Genomic DNA, 25,613 nt, shown 5'->3' on the forward strand with positions numbered 1-25,613 from the left:
TGCCGAGCGGGCACCCTGGGTGGTGACTGCAGCACTCCCAGAACCTGACACATTTACTCATCGGGGAAGCCCAACTCGCGCTTCCTGTCCCAGGAGAAGAGCTAAGAGCACAGGGAAGGAGCAAAAGACCAGAACACAGACAGCCTCACCAAGAGCGGCCCGGCTGACCAGCTGCTGGTCTCAGACACGGTCCTGGGTCTCTGGAGGGAAATGACCAGGCTCTGAAAGCTGGAAGGGCCAAAGGGCAGTGCCTCAGGGAGAAAAGGGCACAAAGCCTCCTACTGGACAAACGTACAGTCCAGAGTTTTTACTTGACCTGCTCCCAATAGCCTCAGGATTGTTATTAACACTCCAGCCAACCTCCAGCAACAAAAGGCATGGGCTTTGAGGTCCTACACACAACCCTCAATCTCAGCTCTGCCACCTGCTGTGTGTATGACCTTGGACAAATTATTTTAACTGTCCCAAAGGTCCAGTGTCCTCATTGCAAAGTGGTGATGAGTAAGACTGCCTACTTCTCATGGGCTGTCATGGGGATCCGATGAGATTACCCAAGCAAATCATCTAGAACCTTGCTCCATCTCAGAGTAAAATAAACATCAGCCTTTTTTTTAATTTTATCACCACCATCTCTGCAGTTTGGTGAAGCGGATTAAACCAGATGGCATCCAATAAATGTAGGCTACTATCATCATCATTCCCAAGGCAACATCCTTCCCCACCTCCTGCTCAGTCTCCCTAATGGTCCCCATTCTACCATTCAGAGACCCTCATGGACCAGCTCACATGCCATCTCTCTCTGAAAGGGGACCTCTGCCCCCTAAATACTCTCAAAGGAGCCCTGAAGTCAAAACCCGACTCCAAGTGATATAGGATGGACTCACAAGTCTGAATCACCTGAGGAGCATTTTAAAAAATACCGTATTCTGCCTGACCTGAGGTAGTGCAGTGGTTAGGGGTTCAACCTGGACTCAGAGGTCGCTGGTTCAAAACCCCGGGCTTACCTGGTCAAGGCACATAGGAGAAACAACTATGCGTTGATACTTCCAGCTCCCCCCTCCACCTTTCTCTCTCCCTCTTCTTTCTCTAAAAGTCAATAAGTAAAATCTTTTAAAAAAAAATACAAGTACTCTCGCCTCGCTTTTAGAGGTTTTTTTACTTAATATATCCAGGGTGTGTCCCAGAATATGGATTTTCAAAGTAACTCAAGATGTTTCAGCAACCAGCCAGGTCTGGAAATGACTGATTTAAAAGTTTCCTGCATTTTAAGAAGGAGGGGGGAGATGTGTGGACTCGTGCTACAGATATATACACACGCACACACACACCAACACAGTTCTTTGAGGTCTGAAGGGCCACGTCAGAAGTGGAGGAAACCACAGAGCAGATAACTAACAAAGCAACTACTTGTGAAGAAGAGTCCAAGTTACCCTTTAACCAGGAGTGATCTGTCCATGCCCCGGAAGGCGCACAAAGGACACCGGTTTTGTCAGCCTTGCGTGTCCCACAAGGGGGCCCAGTCACACCAATGACAGCGTGACAATGCAACGTCCTGTCCCCACGTCCTTCCTTTCTTCCCTTTGAGACATGTCCCTCCCTTAGTAGACCCAGCTGCCCCATGAAAGCAGGAATCTCACCATTTCTCAGTGGCCTCTGGAGCCCCCTAATTTAAGCCCATCTCCTGTCATAACTGTGATGAAAATAACTGGATCCTTACAAATGGCTCCGAGCTATTTGGATTTCCTTGCAAGTGGCAGCTTTAGCACATTCTGGGTGTGGACAAATGAGCAGCGATTGCATGACTATACTGGCCTTCCACACTACCAACTAATCCTATAGAAACAGTGCAGCTGTGATTACAGTTTCCCTGGGTGGCGCTGATTACACAGTCCAGACCAGCGGAGGGGAGCAGGCTGCTGGTCAGCTTGTAAGGTACTAAAACGACACCTGCACAGAACCATGTTTACCCCCATCATCCTCGGAAGAGGGAAGGAAGGAAGGGAAGGGGAGGAGAAAGACTATGTGGAGGCCATGGTACCCAAATACAACTTAGGTATTCAAGGGCTAATACCCTCCGACTCACTCCTTTTGACTAGAAAAATAACACATCCTCAAGTAGAAAGTGCTTACCACACATAAAAGCGGACACACACCGAATGCCATTGCCGGGAAGCAAGGACGATGAGGATGCAACCGCGGTTTCTATCGGGTAGGTGCCACATGCCAGGCGCTGGGCTAAGCGCCCCCCCCCCTTCATTTTCTTGTTTAATCCTCACACCTACCACGCTGGGTCCATTCTAGTATTATCCCCAGTTTACAGATGGAAAAATCGAGGCACCAAAAGGTTAAATAACTAGTTGTTTGGTCTGGGGAAGTGAGTAGTGGAGTCAGGGTTTGAACTCAGGCCCCCTGTGTGAGCAAATATCCTCTCAGACCCGTTTACCCAGCTAAGAGTCCCCTCTGGGTCCCACTCTTCTCAGGGGACGCTCCTTTCAAAGCCACCCTCTGCCAGGATGCCACTGAGGGTTCTCTTGGGCTTGTCCCGCACAACAAAGGATGTGAAAGAACCAGGACCGCAGGGCATGGGAAGTACTAAAACCTTAACCTCTTGGGTAAAACTCAAGTTCCAAGGAGCCACAGATTGTGGCAGTGGCTCTCCTGGTGGCAGCTCTCCAAGTGGATACGGACAGGCCAGCTTCAGGCAAAACAGCTCTGAAAAGAGCTCACCTCAAGGTGGAAGGACCAGGCAGTTCCTGAATGAAAAGGGAGCTCACGAGAGTTCCTAGTTCAAAGGAACAAACATCCTCTGACCTATGATAACGGGTCAATCAACAGCCCAGGAGGACAGAAGAGCCTTGGAGGAACAAAAGCAGAACTCAAGTTCAAGTCCTACTCAGTAGCAGTAACAGCAGCAATAGCACTCCCACTAGACTGTTTCATCGTCCTGAAAATAGCAACAATGTCTACCTCCGGAGAATAGGTATGGCTCAGATGAGGAAGCCCATAGAAAACTTTGTAACACATGTCGGTTCTTACTATGTGGCCAGCATTCTGCGAAGTGTTTTATGCATATTTCGTCATTTTGTTTAATCCTCCCCAAATCCCTAGGAGGCTATTTTTAAATCACCATTTTGCTGACAAGAAAACATCAGTGAGGCTAAGTGGCTTGCCCTAGGCTCTGCAGCTTGGAAGTCATAAATCCTGACCCTGTGTTAAGGGTCCAGAGGTTAGAGCCACAAGAATCAATGGCCTTCCTCTTCACTTCCACGAATCTTCTTGTTTCTGCAAACAGAGGCCTTTCAGAGAACCTGCACAATGGTTAAAATTTTGAGACCTGCGAAAACCCAGAAAGCTGGCCCCAAGTGACCTCCCGCTGACCCGTTCTAATGGCCGTGTGTCCCACAGAGCTGTCTGTGATGATGGAGAGGTTCTATATCGGCACTGTCCAGCGTGGTAGGCACCAGCCTCATGTGATGAGGAAGCACTAGAAATGCGGCTTGTGTGACAAAGGAAACGATTTTTTAACCTTATTGGCTGTTATGAAATTTAAATAGCCTCACATGGCTAGTGGCTACAGTACTGAGCAAAGCTGCTCCACTCACTCACGGCACGGCAGGTCTCCTGGGCACCACACGATGACGGCTGTAAGGAAGCTCCGACTTCCCAGAACAGGCTGTAGTGTGAAGGAATAAAATAAGTCTTCCCGCCCCAGAGCAAACATCATTGCTGCGATCTTGGAACCTTTGCAGCTGGAAGAGAGAAATGGCCTGTTCTACACCGCATGGCCTCACCTCTCTCTCTCACACACACTTTTTTTTTTCTTTTAAGAGACAAAATTAAATGTGTAGAGAGTCTCCAATGACTTGGAAAAGGTTGTCACATTTTCTGATGACAAATTCCCCTAGCTTATGATGACACGAGGGCGAAAATACGGTGGAAAGGAAAAGCCAGGGGGTCAACGAGGAGAGGCCCAGCACTCTCCAAGGCGTCATTAATCGAGAGGAAACAGACTCAAGCAGCGAACAGCTTCCAAACGTTCTTCCTCTCGAACTATTTTAAGCAACCAACACAGTCTCTCAGAGGGTATTTCATTCACACCAACAGAAAAGCGGCTTCAGCTTCTCAGGATTATCTTGAAACACGCAGAGAAGCAAATACCCACACCACGGCCACAGGCCTGGCAGGTTAGCCACCCCACTGGGCCAGGGTACTATTTTAAGGCACCCTAAATGGCTCGGCGGTTCAGAAGCAGGGAGGGACGGACTTGCTTCAGTTCCTCTCACTGTCCATTCATTTCTTTGCTCAGGAAATCACTGTGTAAGTTCCATTCCCACCCACGCCGCTCCGGAGGACAGAGCAGGGGGGGACAGAGGCAGCAGGGCGAATGAGGACTCGGCTTGAATCCTGCTGTGTCATTTACTAGCAATGTCACCTGGACTTCTCTGAGCCTCGGTTTCTGCGACTATAAAACGGGAGTAAGAAGAGTATATACATACCTCACTGGGCGAAGTTAGCAATGACACGATATCACACATGTGTAGCACACAGCAAACGCCTGGTACTTCGTAAAGGCTCATGGGAGGACCGTGCTGGGATCAGAGCTGAGAATTCAGGTTTCTTGGTTTCTCTGGCTGGGGAGGGGGCAGAGCACGGTTGGGGAGCAGAGGATCTGGAGTGAGGCTGCCTGGGTTTCATTACAGTCGCTACCTCTTATTAGCTGTGTGACCTTGAGCAAGTTATTTAACCTCTCTGTGCCTCAGTTTCCCCCTATTAAAGATGGAATGAGCAGCACCCACTCTGTTTGCCAGTGGGACGAATGAATTATACAGTGCCGCCACCATTCCAGATCTTCCTCTGCCCTATTCCATGCAAACCTAATAATTTAAGCCTCTCTTGGGTGTTCTCTCTTGATTCCTCCAGATGAGCGAGCCAAAACAAGGCAGCATAGCTGTGTAGTGAAGGCAAGTCACTGTCCAGGGTGGGGCCAAACGAGCACTCCGGAACAATGATTCTTTTACCACGAGTAATAGCTAATGTCTGAGCACCAGACTCTCCCAAGAACTCTACCCACAGGATCCGGGCCCCGCTCCAGACCATTTACACCAGAAGCTCTGGAGGTGGGGGCCTTAGGACACAGACACACACACAGGTTTTTTATTTTTTTAAAGCTCTCTAGGTGATTCTAATGTGAATCCAGGGGTGAGTCACCGAAACAACTCTGAGATAGGAATCATGATATACCCATTACACAGAAAAAGAAAACCGAGGTCCAGCGACTATGTAACTAGCTGGCAGACAGGCAGGGGTGACTCCTCCACATTCCATTTCTAAGCCGCCCTGTGACACCACTGCTCTCCGGAGGAGCCGAGTGCACACCACCATCGGGCAGGGGTGACTCCTCCACATTCCGTCTCTAAGCCACCCTGTGACACCACTGCTCTCTGGAGGAGCCGAGGGCACACCGCCATCGGGCAGTTGGCTCCTCCCCAGGCCTTTCTGAGATGACCACAGGCCCCGTGCCTTCTCAGAGCGCCCAGGACAGGTCTCTTTCTGACTAGATTTCTGACCTAGACTTGACCTCCAGGAATCCAAAGCTGCCTGAAAAAGGAGTCTCACTTTCCCAGAACTGAAGGACACAGCACTAAGTCCCAGGGATCCACAGAACAACTGGACCTAATTAAACAGACCACTTGCTAATGACAAGAAACCACAGATCTGACGATCTTCATTAAAAGGTGGCTGGCTGCCTGCGAAGAAGCTAGAAAGCAATATTCAGGGTCTCTTAAGGTCATCAACCAAAGAATATAAGACTGGAAATTAAATCTCTACTGCCTGAGGCCCTGCGCAGCCCTGCTGGACTATGCCTACCCTTGGGTAGGACAAAGGAGGGCTATGTTTAAACCCATCATATGATTAAGCATGTTCAAGGAGCCCTCTCCTCCGAGTTAAGGAGATCTGGAGGTCAACCTCTTACTTGGCATCTCTGTACATTAAGTTTGAGACAAACAATCAACCTCACTCTCAGCTCTTTGGCTCGGTCCTGCTTCTCTGTTACCTGGATGTTCCCATTTCAGTTGATGGCCATTCATTCCTTCAGTTGCTCAGACCATAAGCCTGGTGTCGTACTAACTCCACACTCATTCCCTGCACATCCACGCTGTCCAAGCCTTCATTCTGTCTCACCTGGATTATTGTAAAGCCTCTGAAGCGGTTACCCTGCTCCCACACTCAATGCTACTGTCCATTTCCAACACACCAGAGGGGGTGATCTTGTCACCATGCAAATCAGATCATGTCACTGAAGTCCCTCCAGTAGCTCCCAGCAGAACTCAGGATTAGAGCCAAGGTACCACACAACAGTCACTGAGGCCCCCCTTGACTGACCACCTCCCCAATCACATCTCCTACTACACTCCCGTGCCCCCCCATCACGCTCGCTCCATCCCAGCCACACTGGTCTCCCGGAACCCACCAGCACGGCTGTCACCTCCACCCAGCTCTGTCCCCCCCAGCCAGGCTGGCCTCACTGTGCTTCCTCCAGCCTTCCTCCTCCTCGTCCACCGGCCTGCACCCGCCTCTCCTTCGGGTCTCTCCGATTCACTGCTCTGTCAGCAAGACCTGGAAGAGTGCCTGGTGTACAGCCCGTCCTTGATAAATAAATACTTGCTGAATGGACAAGTGGATGTACCCCAAACTAGACTCTTGGCCTCTCCCCTGTTCCTATTCTCCAGAACCTCCCACTGTAACCACCATCTGTCTCCTCAAAGACCAACATGGTAGAAAACATGCCAGCCCTTCCCGGGATACTTTACAAGCACCCGCCAGACAGGTGGGGGGAGGGGGGTGTCACCGGGATGCTTTCTAGAGGCGGCTCTAGGCGCCCCGGAGGCCTGCTCACCTGCTACTGAACTGGGTCCCAGCATAGTTCTGGCCTGCCTGCTCGTCCTGGGAGGACTGCGTCCAGAAGAACAGCTGCGTGCAACTCCTTCCAAATGATGTCCCCACGTGCAACCTGACTTACCCAGCTGCTGAGACGAGTTTACAACAGCAGCACCGGACCTGGTTTTCACAGACACGATTGCTTTTGGCTCTATGTTCTGTCTGCTTCCAGAACATTTTCTTAATTTTCAACTTGGGGACTCGAAGGGTGGAGGCACTGCAGGGCAGAGGGGTGATGAGCCATCCGTTGACCTGGCCTGTCGTGGTGACCTTCCCCAAGCCCCACTCAAGCTTGGTGACTGAGGTAAGGGGGTGTTCACAGCCTGTCCACCTCGGAGCTCCACGTCTTGCTCGGACCGCAGAGCTCCTGGCCGCCTGTCATCCTCACTGACTCTCACTCCCCTCCTCTCCGAAAAACCGGCCCCGCCAACTGCAACAAGCAGCATTTAAAAATATCCTGCTGGATTATGCAGCCTTGCCTTCTAAATTCTTCACAATGCCTATCTCTGTCCCACATAGTCTAGAGAAGGGTGGAGCATATTTAATTTTTTTTTTTCCTTGAGCTCCCCTGCTATAAATACCCGAGTCTGGGTAGGCGGGCTGCAAACACCGGCAGGATGAAGTCACCTCGGAGCCAAGCTCACCACAGAGCAGGCCTGCCAGGGCCCGGACGCAGCTGCCGAGCGCCGGAGTGTCGGGTCGGCCAAAAGCAGACAGCACTCGTCCTTCTGGGGGAGCGGGGAAGAAAGACTCGAAGGACAATCATCGCAGTTAATCCCAATATAAAAAGGGTGGTGTTCAGTCCTACGGCCCAGCCAGGCCTTCGGAGAACACGCCAGCTCCATCTGGGGTGTTTTTTTTCCCAAGGATACTAATTATCAGGCTCAACTGCAAAGAGATGATTTCACAGTGTCCATGTGGGGTCTAGAAACATTATCGGAGGCAGCAGGGCCCTTGGAGAATCTGGTCCGGCCTCTTCACAACACAGATAAAGCAACAGAGAGCCAACAAGATGGAGTTATTCGCGCCAGGTCACGGAGGGGCCAAGGTCCATCCGACCCAGAATTTCTGGATCCAAATGCTTCATTCTCTGCGCTGATTGTCCTAGAAGCTTGTGCCCATACCCTCGGTTTGGTGCATGAGCCTCAGCTCGTGATTATTAACAACTTTCCTCACAGCAAATACTGATTTTCATATTTTAAAAGTTACAGACTTAAAAAAAAACAACACACAAAAAAACCCTTACATGTCCAACAAAAGCTTGGCCTTAATTTTAGGGATGATTTCCATGTACTGAAAGGTCTGTTGAGATGCTTTGTGATCCAACATAAATCTGCTCCCCCCCCCAACCCCTATCCTTGTAACTGTGGTATTTCCAAGTTCAACTTTCCTGTTTAATTTCTCCATCGTGGGCCTGACCCCACCCCTCAACCTCAGCTCACTTTTAGAAAGCAAACAATGGGCCCCAAATTATGAGCCAAAAATGGCTACAGGTATGCTTTTTGGAAAATGTTCGAGATTTCTTTTTCAAGTGACAAGAAGACTCCTTTATAACACTAGGGTTAGGGAAAGGACTAACACCCAAGTTATGAGCTAAGCCATTGATGAACTATCACATTTTATGAGCGTCAGCAGACTTCAGCTAGACCCTAGGAAGTCTAATCCAGATGGCACAGAGCCATAAGGTGGTTCCGCAATATCAAACGTTACAATGGCTGGACTCCCTATTACCAATCCTCTGGAGACACCTTTGCCAAGAATTAGAAAGTGACTAACTCTCTCTGAGAAGTAGGTTTTTATTTTCCAAAACTCTAAACTGGAAACTGAACATAGCAAGTCAAACTTGTACCCAAAGAAAGCTTTGGGAACCCCTTATCACATCCTGTTTTATGTCCCTTTCCACCTCCATGTTTGAGAATCCTGCTCTGACAAGGGCCGATCCAATGGCCTCATTTAATGAGTTTGTCAGCCCTAAGCTTCGCTCTGTACTGGGACTGCATTGCCCTGAAATGTTGCGTTCAGGGCCACGGAAGAACTGCCAAGTCAGAAGCCAAATTCAAAAGAAGAAATAAAGCTGGTCGAAGCCTTGTCCCTCATGTGTCCTTTCAACCTCAGTGTGCTCGGTTCAAGTCTTCTGTCATTCCTGGTGTTGCTAGGGCAGCGGACCGGGGCGTTTCTGAGGTCAAGCTTTCACTCGACAGGAGGGGTAACGGGAGGTCTGGGACTGTGGTTACGATGAGCTGGGGAGCAGACAAACTAAATTTCTGAATTATAAAAATAAGTTTTGGAAAACTCTCTTCCTGCACTCTGGCAGGCTCCGTAACATCTGGATAAAAGATGTGGGAAAGTTTTCTTTCCTCACTGTCTTATCTGCCCTGCTCCTCCTTGTTATGCCTCTGAACCTTCCAGCCCAACAGGGTCACTAGCTGTTTTCCAAAACACGCACTTGGGCTTCCAGGGCTTTGCTCACACTGCTTCCCTCTGGCTGGGAGCCCCCGTGCGCTCCGCACCCCCGCCCCTTCCCTGTCACAGCTCCACCTGCCCGAACCCCACTGCTCACCTGCCACCTTCTCACCTTCTCCCGGAAGCAGCCCCGACCTTCTCCCACTCCCTCCCCCTCACCCTGGGCTCATCTCTCCTCTCTGAGCTCTCCAGCCACCAAAGCTTCAAGGTCCCATCTATGGACGGACTATTATACCTGCCATACAGAGGGGCACAAGAAGATGAAATAAAACAGCTCACACCCTAGCCAGGTGGCTCAGTGGGTAAAGCGTCGTCCTGGCACAGAGGTCCCAGGCTTGACCTCCGGTCAGGGTATGTACAAGAAGCAATCAATGAGTATACAACTAAAGTGGAACGAGCTGATGTTCTCTCTTTCTCTCTCTCTCTCTCCCCCTACCTTCCTTTCTCTCTCTCTCTCTATCAATGGGGGGGGGGGGTAGCTCATGAAGCCCCAGTCGAGTAGCTCAGTTGATTAGAGCATGGTCTGGATCCAACAAGGCTGCAGGTTCGATCCCTGGTCAGGGCACATACAAGAACCAAACAATGACTGCATAAATAAGCAGAACAACAAATCTCTCTCTCTCTAAAAATCAATTAATAAAAATAATAATTTTTTAAAAGCTCATGAAAAGCACCCATCACGGCAGTGGCACATAGGAAGAGGAGGTGGTCAGCGCTGTCCCTGTCAGATGAATGCAGCAACCACCAACGTCCTTGTTAGGCTCCCATGTGTGTGTTTTGTTTTCCCTGCTAGATTCGAAACTCCTTGACAGGCGAGATCGGTTCTTGCCCTCCTGCGGGCTGTCTCCATTGCCTTGTATGTAGCTGGTGCTTGGTAAGTAGCTGATTAATGTGGCCAGCGTGGCATTTCTCAGGCTCACTTGGGCTGTGTTTCCTAAGCTGCTCCTCTCAACTCAGCGAGCAGCTCCAAATATACCATCAAAGTTGCAAAACCATTTAGGTCTTTTTTAAAACAAGCAAGACAACCACAAAATCTGTTTACATGACAGGCCAGCAAAACACAAAACACCTGCTGTGCTGCGGCTCCGGACTTGGCAGCTGCAACACGAGGGGTCCAGTATCCACCACTGCTGCCTGGGCCTGGAGCTCCCCCTTCGCAGGGTCGCCATGATCCCGAGGGGGTGGGCACGAGATGGGAGGGCGGGGTCTGATCCCATCAGCCCGCCTCACTGCGGGGGCAACCGGGCCAGAAAGGAGCAGGGTGCTTTTCCAGATTCCATAACTTCCTCCTACCTACTGTCACCAAGGAAAGCCTTGTGACTGACCCTGGTCACCTTGGGATTTGGATCATGATCCTCCCCCGAACTAGAGACTTCCACTTTGGCCAAAGTGAACACAACTAGTGCATCCAACACACAGTTGCAGAAATATAGCTATAATTAGAATTAACATTTTTATGTGCCGGGCACAGTGCGAAGTCCTTTACAGAGAATCTTATTAAATCCTCACAACTGTCTTATCAGCTGACTATTCTTTTCAGTCCTACCGTGGAGCAGTGTTTTTCAACCAGAAGCAATTTGCCCTGCCACCCCACCCCCCGGGCACATGTGACAATGTCTGGAGACATTTATGAGTGTCATGACAAGCAGAAAAGGTGGGGGAGGCTACTGGTTTCTAGTGGGTAGGGACCGGGTTGCTACTGAGCATCCTACAATGCACAGGACAGGCCCACGACAGAAATCATCCAGTCCGAAATGTCTGCAGTGGCAAGGCTGAGAGATCCTGTTACAGAGGAAGAAACCCCGGCTCAGAAGTGAAACCACCTGCCTAGGGCCATACAGCTCAGGTGTAAGGGAGCCGGGAATGGCACCGAGTGTTCGCTCTTGACGCTAAGCCGGCAGTAGCTCTAACGTCCCCGATCACTGAGTGTGCACCAAGCACAACCTCCCCGTTCCCTGATTTCACGGTAGAGACATGGAAGCAGCTTCAAGTGACTTGCAACATGGGACCCAACTCCAACGTCAAAGCCGAAGGATCTCTGCGCTTGTCACGAGGATTCCCCTCCCTGTGCTGCCAGCACTGAGATTTCATCAGAGGCCGGACACTGTAGTGGACTCTGAGGACATCCCAGTCCCCTTCATAGACGCTTTCCTGCCAACTGCAGAGAGCAAGAACCCCCGAGACCAGTGGTTGAGACCCTGGCTCCCTGCGCCCCCCCTCGCGGCAGACTCGCCCCTGGGACGGAAGATGAAAGATGATTGCGGACGAGTCTCAGCTTTTCTATCCGGAGAAGCTTACTGATCACCCAACAGCTGACACTGGTGCGGCCCACCCTGGGCAGCAGAGCTCCCGATCCCTCGGGAGCAGCAGTAATGGCTCCTTAAAATCAATGGCACCTACAGGGCACACTCTGGGATCGCAGGCAAGCAACCTCTAACCAGCCACACCGCGTCCTGTGGAGGACGAGCCAGGCCTGCACCCCGATGTCTGGACTTCAATGTGCTTGTGGAGACTCGCGGGCCTAATGGATTTAGAGTGCCCAGACACAGCCGGCCATTAACAAACAAGATCGTTAAGTACTGCTATTGCTACAAGTTTGACCTTCGCTGCCACTGGAAGAGGGTCAAATGCTGACCTGCTCCTCACAACCTTTGTTTTCTTAGGAAAAGCACAGGCCTGAGGCTTCAGCATTATGGGCTTGGGCTTGGTCCTGGCCCAGCCACTACTGAGCTGTGAATTCTGGGCTCTCAGATGCCCTTCTGTGAGAGGGCATTCCATTCACTGGATTTTTGTGGGGACCCTGTGAGAGCAAATAGGATAAAAAGTTTAAGGTGTTGCACAAAGGTCAGCAGAAGTGTGGAAACAGAAGCCAAAGCAGCCATCCACAGTCTGAACCTTATGAGTTAGATATGGTGGTGAGGTGGGATAAGAACCAACCGTGGGCCAGCAGCAAAGTGGCCCTGGCCCCCTTCAGCCCCTTGGGCATTGTTCATGCATCCCAGCATGTCTCGGCTGTCGACTGCCTTCGTTCCATTTTCAGGTTGGAGGCAGGTGGGTGGAACACAGACCCAACCTCTTATGAGCAAGTGTCTTCGAGAGATTGCCCTCTGGGCAGCTGTGGGCAAGGGGGTTGGTATTGCTATTCTTAGGGGAACTCAGCGCCTCTGATTTTCACCTCAGTCCCCCCTGCGGATTTGTCATTTGCCTATTATACTTCTGCTATGAAACCCCCACTTTGGGCATCTCACACTGAAGGAATCCCCCTAACCTGAAATGCTTCCCATTTACATTTAGTCATCACAGCTGCCCAAGGGAACCCTGCTAGAAATTAGGGTGTCAAAAGGCTGAGTCATGTCCTCCCCACCGCCACCCCCAGGTGCTGCCCCTGTTCATCGAGAACTTGACATTCCCACCTGCCAGGGTAGAAAAGGGGAAGATTCTTCCAAGGGGTCAAGGGGTTTCAAACTGAATTTCTGGAATTCAACATTTTGTACAGGAGGATCCATCAACTGCCTGACAAACATTTACGGAGTGCCCAACACAGTGTGAGGCGCAGGGGAGATGCGACGCCCCAAGCTCCCAGTTCGATGGGAGAGACAGACACAGCAGGAAGTGATCCCAGGACAGCCTCTGGGTGCTGGGACAGGAGGACAGGTGGCTCCGCTAGCTGGGGGTGGAGTCAGGTGTAGCTCTGGAGGGAGAACTCCACCTGTTCCTCTAACTACTGGGTTGCATTTCTCAGACACTCAATGGGGAACAAAAAACTAAGTTTTCATTTCCAAAGCTTGCTTTGTTTCCATTTTACCAGCTCCTTTGCCTTCAATAAAATAGAGATGGAAAGCTGCCCTCCTCCCTTAGATGACTCAGGCGTGGACACTGAGCAGACAGCAACGAGCAGCTCAGTGAACCCTCGGCCCTTTGGGGGATGATCTCAGTGGCTCTCCATCCTACAATCTCCTCGCTGAATGAGTACTACAGCTAGAAGAGTTTTCATTCATGCTAGAGAGGCAGACCTTTTATTTCTTGGTTGCAACATTTTGTTTGTTAAGACTTGCCTCAGCTGGTAACTGAATCATTCTGCAAAGTCCTCAGTCACTATTTTTTTTTTTTTTTTTTGCCTAGAGATCCTTAGATAGCAGTAGTTTTGATATACTGCCTATTGCTAATAAAACTTCAGAGAAGTCTTCCTTGGTTGGTGTTAAATTAGCCCAGTCGCATCACCCCATTACCTTGGCCCTTTTTTTTAAAAAAAGAAACACTGACCTCTAAAAGTATATCCTTATCTGTTTATTTTCTCTTGCCTCCTCCATTAGTTTGTAAGCTTCATGAAGACCCTTCCTCTCCCTTCACCACTTAATCTGCAGCAGTTTTAATAGTGTTGGGCATAGGGTCAGGGTTCAATAAATGTTTGCTGAGTGACTTGCTATTATCTATCGAGCATTACTATGTGCTACAATTTTAAGTCTATGATCTCATCTAATCCTCATTCAACCCATGAGTTAGGTGTTATCATTATCTCCCATTTTACAGATAACAAAATTGAGGCTGAGAATGGTTAAGAAATTTGCTCCAGGTCACTCATATGAATGGCAAAGGTGAGCTTCAAACCCTCACTGGCTTCCAAAGTCTGCACTCTTTACCACTTTGACAGTCATCCTCACGGACATCCTGATTACTGTTTAGGAGAAGAATATTCTCACCAAAATCTTACCATTTAATTTAGAGTCTCAGAATTGATGAGAAGTTCTCAAATGCCATAGGAACCCATAAAAGCTTAGTAAGAAAAATGGCCAAGAAGAAACCCAGAAGTAATGACCAGCATCAAATCCACATACAGAGGGGTGTGTGTGTGTGTGTGTGTGTGTGTGTGTGTGAGAGAGAGAGAGAGAGAGAGAGAGAGAGAGGAGAGAATATGAGAGAAGTTTCTACTTTCTGTCAGCTCTGTGTTTACAAATACTACTCTATTAAAGTGGTTACCCCACCTCCCATAAGAGTGCCACAAAGATGTCATCACTTAATGACACTGTCCTGGGAACAGGGACATCGATACCAAATGACCAAGTGATATATAACTCCTGCTGCTCTATGAGATCATGTTTTATAAACACTACAGTACTTTTATTATCCATCTTGGACTGAGCAAAACCATATTTGCCCAGAACTCTGAGTAATGGACAGGAATAGATGGATTAGGGCCCTTAAATTCCTAGTTGGAAGACATTAAAAATTTAAGAGCCCTGTATAGCTGAGTCAAATGCATGTGCCCATGCTATATAATTAGCAGGCATAACAACAATGAATGTATAATTTCAGGGGAAGACCAGCAGGACCAGACTCTGAACCAGCACTCTCCCTCCTCTGTGCAGCCCTTTCCCACTTAGACTTCAGCTGTGTAAACAGTAACCTGGCCGGGCTTATTTTAGTATAACAAAGGGTTGGATCTCCCCATTTCTTTTCTAAGCAGTTTATGCTTCCTTCTGAAGTCAGCTTGCAGGCATAAGTAATTCATTGCTCCACCACTAAACATTCATTTCACTCTGTCTATGGAGAGTTAATAAATCAGCCTTGTTATTGTTTAGGGAGGCCACCTCCAGGTTTTCATGTATAAAAAATGAGCATCCATGGTACTAAGTGGAAGTGAATGGTCACCTCAGCCTCAAGGGAGTTCCCTGGAGACCAGGGAATGCTCAGAGGGAGACACTTGCTCTGAACATCCGTTCAGAGCTCAGGGAACTTGCCGTCTATTGCATAGAGTCCTGCTGTTCTGACTATCAGAGCTTTGAAAAGGATTGCATGCGGTGGGGGAGAAGAGTAGGGAATAGGTCAAATCATGGGGTCAAAAACCCATGTAAAGAAAATCCCAAGGAGTGATGACCCCAGATAAGAAATCGCCCTTTAGTGGAAGACATCTATGTTCTAGCAATTTCTGTAAGTTTCAGGGGACCTGAGAGAGACAGCTGCTCCTACCAACCTCAGTTTGTAGTAAGAAAAACTGAGATGTTTCTCCACCAGCAGGGCACCGGCTCTGCTGGGAAGGGCGTGTTTTTGTTTTGCTTCGTTTGTTGGCACCCATCGGTCCACCTGGGCTCTAGCCTGGGGTACAGGGTCAGGGCCTTGGTCTTTTCTCCCAGGAGTCTTTACTTCTTGGACTTCAGTCTGCGCCTCCCCTCACCAAACATTCAGAACGCTTCCCCTGGGCTCTGACTACTGGATGGAAATCCCCCTGCCCTCCACTTCCTCTCCTGGAGCTGGGTAGTGTATTCCTGGTGTTGATGCCACAGCCCTGGAGGGCAAAAGCACCATTATCAGCTGTGACATCATCAACTGAGACTCTGGACTAACCTCAGCTCTGACCTAAAGGGGAAAATTAAAAGGCAAATGCTCTTCCATCCCAGGCATCTCCTTTAGCCGTGGTAGAATTAAAAAACAAAACCAAGAAAAGTCAGTGTCAGCGATGCTAATATATACAGACTGTCTTTAAAATGAGGCCTAAGAAGTCAACTGCTCTCCTTGGAATTGGGACTAATAAAAACAAAGTTGTGTCCTTTTCTCCAGTGGCTAAAAGCTTAAACTCCAGAGCCTGCCTAAGTTAAAGTTCCTGCTTTGTCACTTACTATCTGTGTAATCTTGGGCAGATTACTTAACTACTAGGTACCTTAGTTTCCCCATCTGTATGATGGAGATAATACTAGAGGTGTCTACCGAATAAGGTTGCTAGGATTACCTGAGTTAACATACTAAATGCTAAGAACAAAGATTGAAACACTGTGAAGTGAAAATTTAAAACTTTAGCTATTATGACCATGTCAGACAATGTTTAAATCGGATTCCCTTTATGCCTCCCAGTACCTGCCTGACCCCTTCCACTGGCTGCTTATTTGCCACTGAAAGCTGCTCCCTAAATGGCCTTCCAATCAGATTGCCAGGATGTCTAGCCATAGTACCATTCTAAATAATTTATGGTTTGCTGACTCCTGAAACTGGAGTCTGATAGGCAGTTTACTGTTGAATGTATGTCACACCCTAACCTTTCTAGGCAGAAGGTCAAGCGCTTCTCTTCCACCCTTTGCATGAAGCCATGCCATCCTTCAGAGAAATTCCACTACCCAAAGGTTTCTTTCCCAGACTTGACACCATGCAGTTGCCCACTCACCCGTATCTTTTCCCCATAATGTGGTTCACTGGGTGGTCATTTGTGTCAGGAAAGCCCATAAGCTTGTGCATACAGCACAGGGCTTTAATCAGTTGCTCACTTGGTTGGTGACAGCTTGGTGACAGTCAGGCCCTGAGAGCCAGCCTATATGTGGTTCCATTTCTGAGACGAGGATTCAGGAATCACCAGGTTCCATCACTCTCAAACACAGAGTTAAAAACCCACCACTATCTATTCATCTTCCTGGAGAGGGCCTGATGGGCATTCTTCAATCCCGCAAAGCCCAGAAAGGCAACACCTGTCCGAGGCTTCCTGCTCCCTTCCTCCCATCTCACTTATCCAAGGCTTGTGTCTTAAGAGTTTGGACCACATGGCTGCAATTAGGCTGGAGAAACCCAGAGAGCAGAACCACAGTCAGTGTGCCCAGCTGTTGAGAAAGACGCCAACTATGGGTCCACTCAAGCAAGGCAAAGAGCGCAGGGCAGTAAGCTTCACTCCAAGAGAGGTTCAGAAAAGGATTGGTCAAGAGGTTTGATCAGTGATCAGCCCGAGAAAGTGGCAATGACACAAAAAGGGTGGAGCTCAACCACGATTTCAGCCTCCAAAAGTCAGCACAATCTCCGCCAAAAGCCCTTTAATGAACTCCTCCATCTACAGATCAACCGCTTTCTCTCAGATCCTGGAACACCCACCAACTTCCTCCTAAAAAATTTCACCCCTGAATCGACCAGGCAGGGATTTGTCTCCCACCCTCTTCATCGGTGGGGGCCCGCGCGCTTACCATTGGCGTTCTTGCCGCAGATGAGATGTTCGTAGGGCTGCAGGACGCCCCAGAGCTCCGCGTCGTTGTTGATGACCATCTCCAGGGCCTCCGCGGACACCTCCCCGCCTCCAGACCCTCCTCCGTCGGGGCTCTGGCTGGCCAGCACCCTGGCCCGGATCTCCTCCACCAGGTTTTCCATGCACGCGGTGAGCGAGATGGCCGCGTACTCGTGGATGCGCACGGAGATGCGGGTGTCCACCATCCAGCGGAAAAAGCGGCCCACAGAAAAGGTGAGGCCGCAGCGCGCCGACTTGCCCCGCCGCAGCCCGTCGCCGGCACTCATGCTGTACAGGGACAGCGCCTTGACCGCGGCCAGCGTGCAGCTCTCCGCCAGCGCCCAGCTGTGCACCAGGCGCACGGCGCTCTGCACCTCGAAGCGGGTGCACTTGGCGTGCAGCACGCTCAGGCGCTGCGCCTCGCGGGCCACGCGGATGAGCGCCCTCCGGAGGAGCCCGGCCAGGCGCCTCACCGCCTCCGCGGAGAAGAGGGGCAGCCGCCGGCCGCCGGCGCCTTTGCGAAGCACCCGGGCCACATCTCCCTCGGTCCAGGGGAATTCCTCCAGCTCGGGGAGGCGCGGGCAGCGCGAGAAGAGGTCGGCCACTTCGGGGTCCTCGGGCAGCACCGTGTTCACCGTGTCCCAGCTGTTGTGGCGGCTGTTCATGGAGCCGGAGTAGCACCACCAGGCCGCCCCGCGGTGCTGCTGCGCCGAAGAGTTGAGCGCCTGAGAGTTAGACTTGGAGGATGAGAGGCTGAGCGAGCGGCACGAGTCCCCGGCCCCATACCCGGAGTCCAAGGTCAAGTCCTCCAGCGTCTTCAGAGTGGAGCTATACGTCCCGGCCATGGAGAGCCTGCCGGGGGCGGCTTCGCCGAACGAGGGGTACTCACAACTCCATGCTCCCTTCTCCAAGTGGGCAGAAGCAAGCTCTATGCTCTCCGGGGCGCCCTCCTTCCTCTCGATGCTGCGGGACTCGGCGGCCGCATTGCCCGCCCGCCCGCCTGTCGGCCGCCGGAAGGTGGGTGAGCTTGGTCGCGGCCGGAGCCCCACGCGCCCCGCGTTGGTACGCAAACTGTCACCGGGGTAGCCCCCCGCCGCGGCTCTTCAGCACTGCCCCTTGCCCACTTCAAGTTCTCGCCAGCAGAGCGTCTGTCCTCCACAGACAAGGAATCCTGAGAGAACAGGGCGGCGGCAGGAGGAGGCGGCTCCCGGCGCAGCGCGAGCCCGGGACCAGCGGACAAGAAAGCGCTGGGCAAACTTCTGTTGGACGAGAGCCGCCTGCACAGCTGGGTACCTCGCAGCCGCCGGCATGCAAATAACACCGGGAGGCTCACCAATCCTCGGCCGCGACGGGTAGGGGCTAAACCAATGACATCTTGGAGGGGCGTTTACTATGTAGATTTCACTCTGCCGCGGTTGAAACCTCTTGGCGGCGGAGGCGGGGCTGGAGGCCGAGAGTCGGGTGCAGCGGCTGGGGTGATGGTGGAGGAGGGGGAAGAGAGAAAGAGCGGGGAACGTGCGGGAGGTGGGACCAGAGATCGGGAAAGTAAGGGGTCCTAGCCTTAGTCTAGGGAGCTGACGATTTAAAGGAAAAGGGATTGTGTGTTGTTCCCTTCCCGCGGTCCAGGGTCGGTCTCAGTTCTCTTTCAAGTCCTCAGCAGCCGGCCACCAGCGCCACCGTTGGCTGTGTGTAGGTTCAGGGGTGGAGTTGAGGAGACAGGAGAAAGGGGGAGGTGGCCCAGCGGGGAGGGGGCCCAACCCAGGCTCTCCACTTCTCTTGTAGACTTTCTGCCAAGCCCCTCCCGTTTTCTGAGACGAAACTCCTGTTACGTTTAGAGGGAGGAGGGGCGCCCCTGCTTGCTCCTCCTCCCAAATTCGTCTAGTTCCTTATTTCACTATCTAGGCTTCTTAACCTGGAACCTGGTAAACGGACGGACTACAGGAGGCCTGTGACCCACCCACTCCCCCTTGAAATTACAACAAGAAGTTTTCCGAGTATTGCTCTGGGGAGAGGGTCCTAAATGATCAAATTCTCAAGAATCCGTGACTTCCCGGTTACATCTATTCGTACAATAGTGCTTGCTGTCAGGTGGGACTGTCGGGTATGTCTGTTTGTCGGGTTATTACAGGAAGAATGCGAAGGTGAGAAATGCACTGACCTGAGTTTGAATACCTAGCAGAATGCACCACCTCCTAACGGTGCGCTCATGGGGGAGCCGTAAGCCCCCTCCGGACTTGTTTTCTCCGTGGAAAAATGAGTGCTGACGTCCAAGCAGCGCTGTTGTAATCCTCTCCCGGCGTGTGTCCAGTGACGGTCAGTCAGAGCGCTATTCGCTCTAGCAGATTCACGCCCAGTCCACTCTGTCCGGCCGCTGTTCTCTTAACTATTCACACACACGTGCACGAACGTGCATATGCTCCCTCCAGTAGAACCGCAAAACCAAGGAGATTATGCACGCGTTTCTCCCAAGTCAGCCTTGGCGCTCCTGAATAGGTCCTTTGTGCTGTATCTTACACAGTTCTGACCTTGGGCCGTGAGTTGAATACGAACTACTAATGTCTAGTTTGTCTCCTTCCTTCTTAAATTAATATCCCTTTGCCTGTGAAACTCCCTTTTCTTTGGCAGCTCTGGCTTAATTTTTCCCTTCTGCAGGTCTTTATTTATGCAAGATCGCCGCCACATGGTTAGAACTGGGAACGGAGTCAACGATGCAAGTACCGGTAATATGAGAAACCAACTTTACAGAGAACAAATTAACAGGACACAGATATGACTATATCTTACAGAATTGGGATAAGGAATCAAAGTAGGCAATGAGGTTCAACTTGACAAAAGTGTGAAAACAAATCTGATGCAACTTAAAACTTATTAGGGAAAATATAATATTAACGCAAATGTCGCCCTCTAGTGGATGTTTAGAGGAAATAAATTCCCCCAAGTTTTTTTGTTTGTTTTCCTATTTTTTTCCTTTTTGTTGTGCTGACCCTTGAAAGTACAGTAACAAAAATTACTTAACTAGAAATTTACCATAGGGAACTTACTGAATGGAGAGGTTATCTAGGAAACTACCTAAGTTTTTCTCCAGGGCCACAACCAAGTTTCAGACTCCTGTGGATGTTAAACCACACCACGGGGATTTGTTCAGAAAATTTCAGCTGTGGGAAATGCTACTGAACAAACAACTGAATTTTATTAATAAATTACAGAGAAAGAGATGGAAAGAAAAACTATACACTCAGAAAGACTTAAAAGGTATATCAACCAATCACAACGTGTGGAAGTTCTTTGGCATTTGACTTTTTATTAAAAAGTCAATAAACATTTGACCTCATGAAACTATTGGAAATCGGGAACACTGCTTGGATATTTGCTATTATGAAATCATTGTTGCTTTTTTGATGTGGTAATGGTACTGAGGTTATGTTTATTAAATGTTTTTATCTTTGGGAGGCACATACTAAAATAAGTGTCTTATAATGTTCTTCATTAAAAAAGGAGAAACATTCTTATGAAAAATCTGATAAAGGGGCTAGAAAGTTATGAAAATGATTAAGACTAAATCTCTTGTCTTTCACACATTCCCCAGGGTGGTCTAGGGTCCACTTGAAAACTAGAGGTACAAAGTAAACGCAGAATGTATGTGTGTATGTTGTTTAATGGAGGAGAAAGAAAAGGAAGACAGAGAGAGAGAGAGAGAGAGAGAGATAGTGGGCAGGATACACTGAGTCTTCTTAGAAATGAACCGACTGATTGATTTCACTCCATCTTTTGGGAAGCTGGCAGGTGGGTGAAGTAACAAGACTTCGTGTCAAGAAAGAAAAAGGATGCGGCTTCTTATACATACGTGTGCATTTAATCAAGGCAATCTGGTAGTAATGTGTTTAATCTTAGGAATGCAGATTGCATTAAAAGAAAAGGAAGAGTCATCCCAATTCAGGCCCAGCCCAAATATAATCTTTGAAGAAAAACAACTGTCACGTAGCTGAAAAAGTTTTAAAAAGAGCACGATGAAACCATAGCAAATATTGGGAGAATTCCCAGAGGAGTGAGCAATTAACAGACCTGGGATTGCCCATGCAAAAATTATGTAAGGGAGAAAGCTTGGAATAAAATTTAGAAATGATACTTTGGGCAAGTTCTCATATTTGTTTCTGGAGATTAGGGGACAAAATACTCTAGAATTTATCTTAAAAGTGAAGGGGTTATAATCCCAATTATTTAAGTACAGACACAATGCTTATGAGAAAGGTAGATTATGGTCTTGACATTGGACAGTGGCCAAGTTTTAATTTAGTTTGTGGATCATGTTTAGTATACTCAGTGACATTTATTATACCTACTGGGTCTAAAACTGTGCTAGGCACCATGGAGGTGCATTGGACAAGGTCCCTGGCATAAAAAGAAAAAAAGAAAAAGAAAAAGGAAAAAAAGCGTGGCCAACATGTAGAGACAGGCATGTGAAACTAGCTGTTTTGCAAAACATGCTTTGCAGACCTGCCCAAAACCACACACCGAAGGCCGCCACCAGTTCTTTGACTTTCCACACAGGCTGATAAATTTAGAGAAAGAGCAGTACAAACACAAGGAAAGAAATATTCTGCGACATGCAAACAGCTGAAAAGAGTGCTGGTACGTAAACAAGTGTGCCATGGTTAGCAGAACACTCCATTGTTGAAAAGGGAACTGATGGGGTGAAAACTGTGAGGCCATCTTTGCATTCCATACAACCCAGGGGTAATGCCAGGCCAAGGCCAGGCAGGTTCACATTGGTTTGGGGCAGACGGTAGAGAAACTGTGGAGCCAGAAAGCACTGGGCCGTTATCATTTAATCGAGTCTCGCAACAGCAGACAAGCAGATAGGGGAAAACCTCTTCTCACGGTGGCAGGCAAACAGACAGCAAACCCCCCCCCCCAACACGGCTCCCCACAGTGGTGAGCAGTCAATCCACAATCTGCCCTGAGGGCAAGCACCCGCAGCCTTACATAGAGTATACACAGGTGGTGCTGCCACATGCTCACGCACTAATCAGGCAAAGTGCTAGTGAGCAAGCCTAACACAGCTGATAGAGCCCATTCCTCCGCATCCCAGTTTGACGCTCTATCCACTGCGCCACTGCCTGGTCAAGAGCCCATTCCTGACATGGGTATTGTTTTCTGGACCTCACCACTAAAGAGGCACATAGATCATTTGAAAAAGAGAGCTCTGAGATGAACTAAGGGGAAAAGAAATTACACTTCCCCAGTGCATGCTCTGCAGAATAGTTATTCTCACGAGATGGTCTGTGAAGAAAAGATTTTTAAAAAATTTTTTAAAAGAATTTTTAAAATTAATTTTAATGGGGTGACATGAATAAATCAGGGTACATATGTTTAGAGAAAACATCTCCAGGTTATTTTTGACATTTAATTATGTTGCTTACCCATCACCCAAAGTCAAATTGTCTTCCATCACCTTCTATCTGGTTTTCTTTGTGCCCCCCCCCCCCCGTAACCACCACACTCTTGTACATGTCTCTTAGTCTCATTCCATACATAGGTGGGACATAAAAATGAAGAATTTTTAAAAAATATTTTATTCATTCAGTTTAGAGAGGGGAGAGAGAGAGAGTAGGAAGGAGAAGCAGGAAGCATCGACTCCCATATGTGCCTTGACTAGGCAAGCCCAGTGCTTCGAACCAGACACCTCAGTGTTCCAGGTCGACGCTTTATCCACGGCACCACCACAGGCCAGGCGAAGAAACGATTTGGTAGTGAAGTTTGGGAAATTTTGAATTTTGTTTCTCCCTGTGGTATATTCCTGATGCACAACATTTTATTTAAGACTTCATTTATGTTTCTTCAAACCCAGTATATCCCAGGCTTAACTGGGCAGAGAACTCTCCCCACTGCTACAGAGCTGCTCTAAAGCAATTGGAGCTTTTTCTTGAACTTGAGGCAGAAAAGACAAGGCCATCTTTTATATGTCTGCTCAGTCAGTGGTGGTAGGGCAGGACTCTTGCCAGAAATCCAGAGAAATCCAAGAACAGGGCAAGGTTCACCATCTGACCCCTTCACAGAATGGAAAAGGGGGGGGGTCGGGTCTTTCTAAGAGGGAGAGAGAAAGTTGGCATTACAGACTTATTAGTTGGAATTATAAATGAAGCCATCAGGAGCCTGAGGGTTAAGGGCAAGAATTTTACAGGATGGGCTGGAACTTCAAACTGCAGAACTGAATTAAAATGACAAGGAAGGCAGAAAACCCAGGGACTATTGCTGGATCCCCACATCTGGGTGTTCTTTATACCAATTATCACTGAAGTTCAATTGTGCTCCGCTATCCTGGTATAGAGGATTTCTAGAGTTAAGTGTAACATCCAACTCCACAATATTTACCAAATGTTCATCTTCTAACACTCACCTAACATTCTCATTACACATCTAAAGGACCAGCCTCTTTTCTTGGAGGTCCTCATTCAATAAGTAAGCTTGGTGAAAGTATTTTAAACAATCATTCCCACATGAGTCTTATCAGGCAAGTTTGGGAACTAAGGCATTTGCCTCTTAAATCTGAAACTACCTTAGGACTGGTTTTAAAATGCTAATTCTCGACCTCACCTACAGAGATACTAATTCAATAGGATTAGAGCCGAGAAATCTTCATTTTTAACCAGCAGGTGTCAAGTGATTCAAAAGCATGGAGTCCAGAAAACTTGCTCTGCGATTTGCCAGTCCAGGAAGTTCCAGTGTTCCCAGCAGGTGGCGCTCTCGTTCATTTTGCTAAAAACTTGCCTCCCCAAAAGTCCCGATTCTTGACTCAGGAGCTGGGTTAGATCTAGGACCAAATAGCTGTGAATTTATGAATTCCTTCCCAAATTTTAAGCTGTCTCTGTCTTCCCAAAAGCAGGGATGCTCAGTATTAGGAACGATTTTAGCCCCATGCACAGGGATGGCTGAATTGCAGATAGGACCAGAGAAAGAAAATGGTCCTCTGAGTTCAGACAGTGGTCTCTTCAGCCTTCTAAATGCTAGATAAATTTGAAGACAATTAAAGCTAAAAATATGGTGGGAATATGTCTTAATTTAGCACCAAAGGGTTAAAATTTGAACCCTATTTTACTCTTTTTTTTTAAAAAAAAGAACACTTCAAATCAAAGTAAGAAATTCATTTGGAATTGAAGAGGTTAGTGGGCATTAGGAGTGACCCTGTATTACAGATAAACAGTAAGGTACAGGAAGTTTTCATGGCTTAATTTGGTCAGCAAAGCAGGATCAGATACCTGTAAAACCCAAAATTTATGGACCTCTATCTAGTTGAATAATCTTAGCTATACACTTTTAAAAAACTTTTTATTTCTATGAAACCCAAACATACACAAATATAGAATTTTATAATGAACCCCAAGTACCTTTGGCCCAGCTTTAGTAATGATCAGTTCTGGCCAACCTTGTTTACACTGCAGCCTACTTCCCCATCTCCAGATTTTAAAAAGCACATCTCAGGCTAATGGCCGCTGATCTGGATAAATGGAAACAACTAGAGGCAGTTTCTATGTATCATTATATTGATGACATTATGCTAACTAGTGATTCTCTTCCAGAATTGGAGCAAGCAGTCCCTCCCCTGCTACCTCACATGAAAGCGTGTGACTGGGCGATCAAAGAGGGCAAATTACAAGGACCTGGGTGTGGGAGACTGAAAGGCGGCAAAGCCCTTGCAGTTTAAGGTTTAGCCAAAGGCTAAGTTCTTCCCCCACACTCCATATTGGCTATGAAGCTGAGTATTTGCACTTGTCCAATCCCCCCACCTCACTTGCTTTAATAAATTGCTAGAGGCAGTTTACATGCCCTTCTTCTCACCCTTTGTTTGTTCTGATGTTGGTTGATTTCAGTTATACAGGGTGGAGGGTTTTCTGCACTTGGGAGAATTCTTGGGTTGCCTTAGAGATGTGTGACTTTGTATTGGATACTTCCTTATTGGCATATGGCTCTGTGCTATATAATAAAGCAGACTGGGGGCTCTATTCAGCTCTTGCAAGCTAGCTACCTGTGTTGCAAAGAGACCTCCTATTCCATCCTTTTTTCTCCCTGAGTTTATTTCTTCATTCCACACCATTCTCACTCAGGACCTGGACAATTACTAGCTATGCTGGTCCACGGCACCTGGGTTAACTGTTAAGTTCTTGGGAGTTGTCTGGTCGGGTAAGACAAAGGTTATCCCTGATGCAGTCATAGATAAATAAGATCCAAGCATACCCTGTGC

The 25,613-nt window shown here is 48.6% G+C and overlaps 1 protein-coding gene across 1 annotated transcript in view; it reads right to left on the reverse strand.

Moving 5' to 3' along the window:
• ABTB2 (ankyrin repeat and BTB domain containing 2) overlaps nt 1-18,697 on the reverse strand; it is a 181,144-nt gene extending 162,447 nt beyond the window's left edge. Inside the window, exon 1 of the mRNA XM_066251255.1 lies at nt 17,337-18,697. Within this exon, the coding sequence (XP_066107352.1) occupies nt 17,337-18,219 (883 nt within the window). The 5' untranslated portion in view covers nt 18,220-18,697. The remainder of the gene's footprint in view (nt 1-17,336) is intronic.
• Between the last annotated feature and the right edge of the window lie 6,916 nt (nt 18,698-25,613).

This window comes from Saccopteryx bilineata, chromosome 1 (assembly GCF_036850765.1).
Source record: "Saccopteryx bilineata isolate mSacBil1 chromosome 1, mSacBil1_pri_phased_curated, whole genome shotgun sequence".
NCBI classification, from domain to species: Eukaryota; Metazoa; Chordata; class Mammalia; order Chiroptera; family Emballonuridae; genus Saccopteryx; species Saccopteryx bilineata.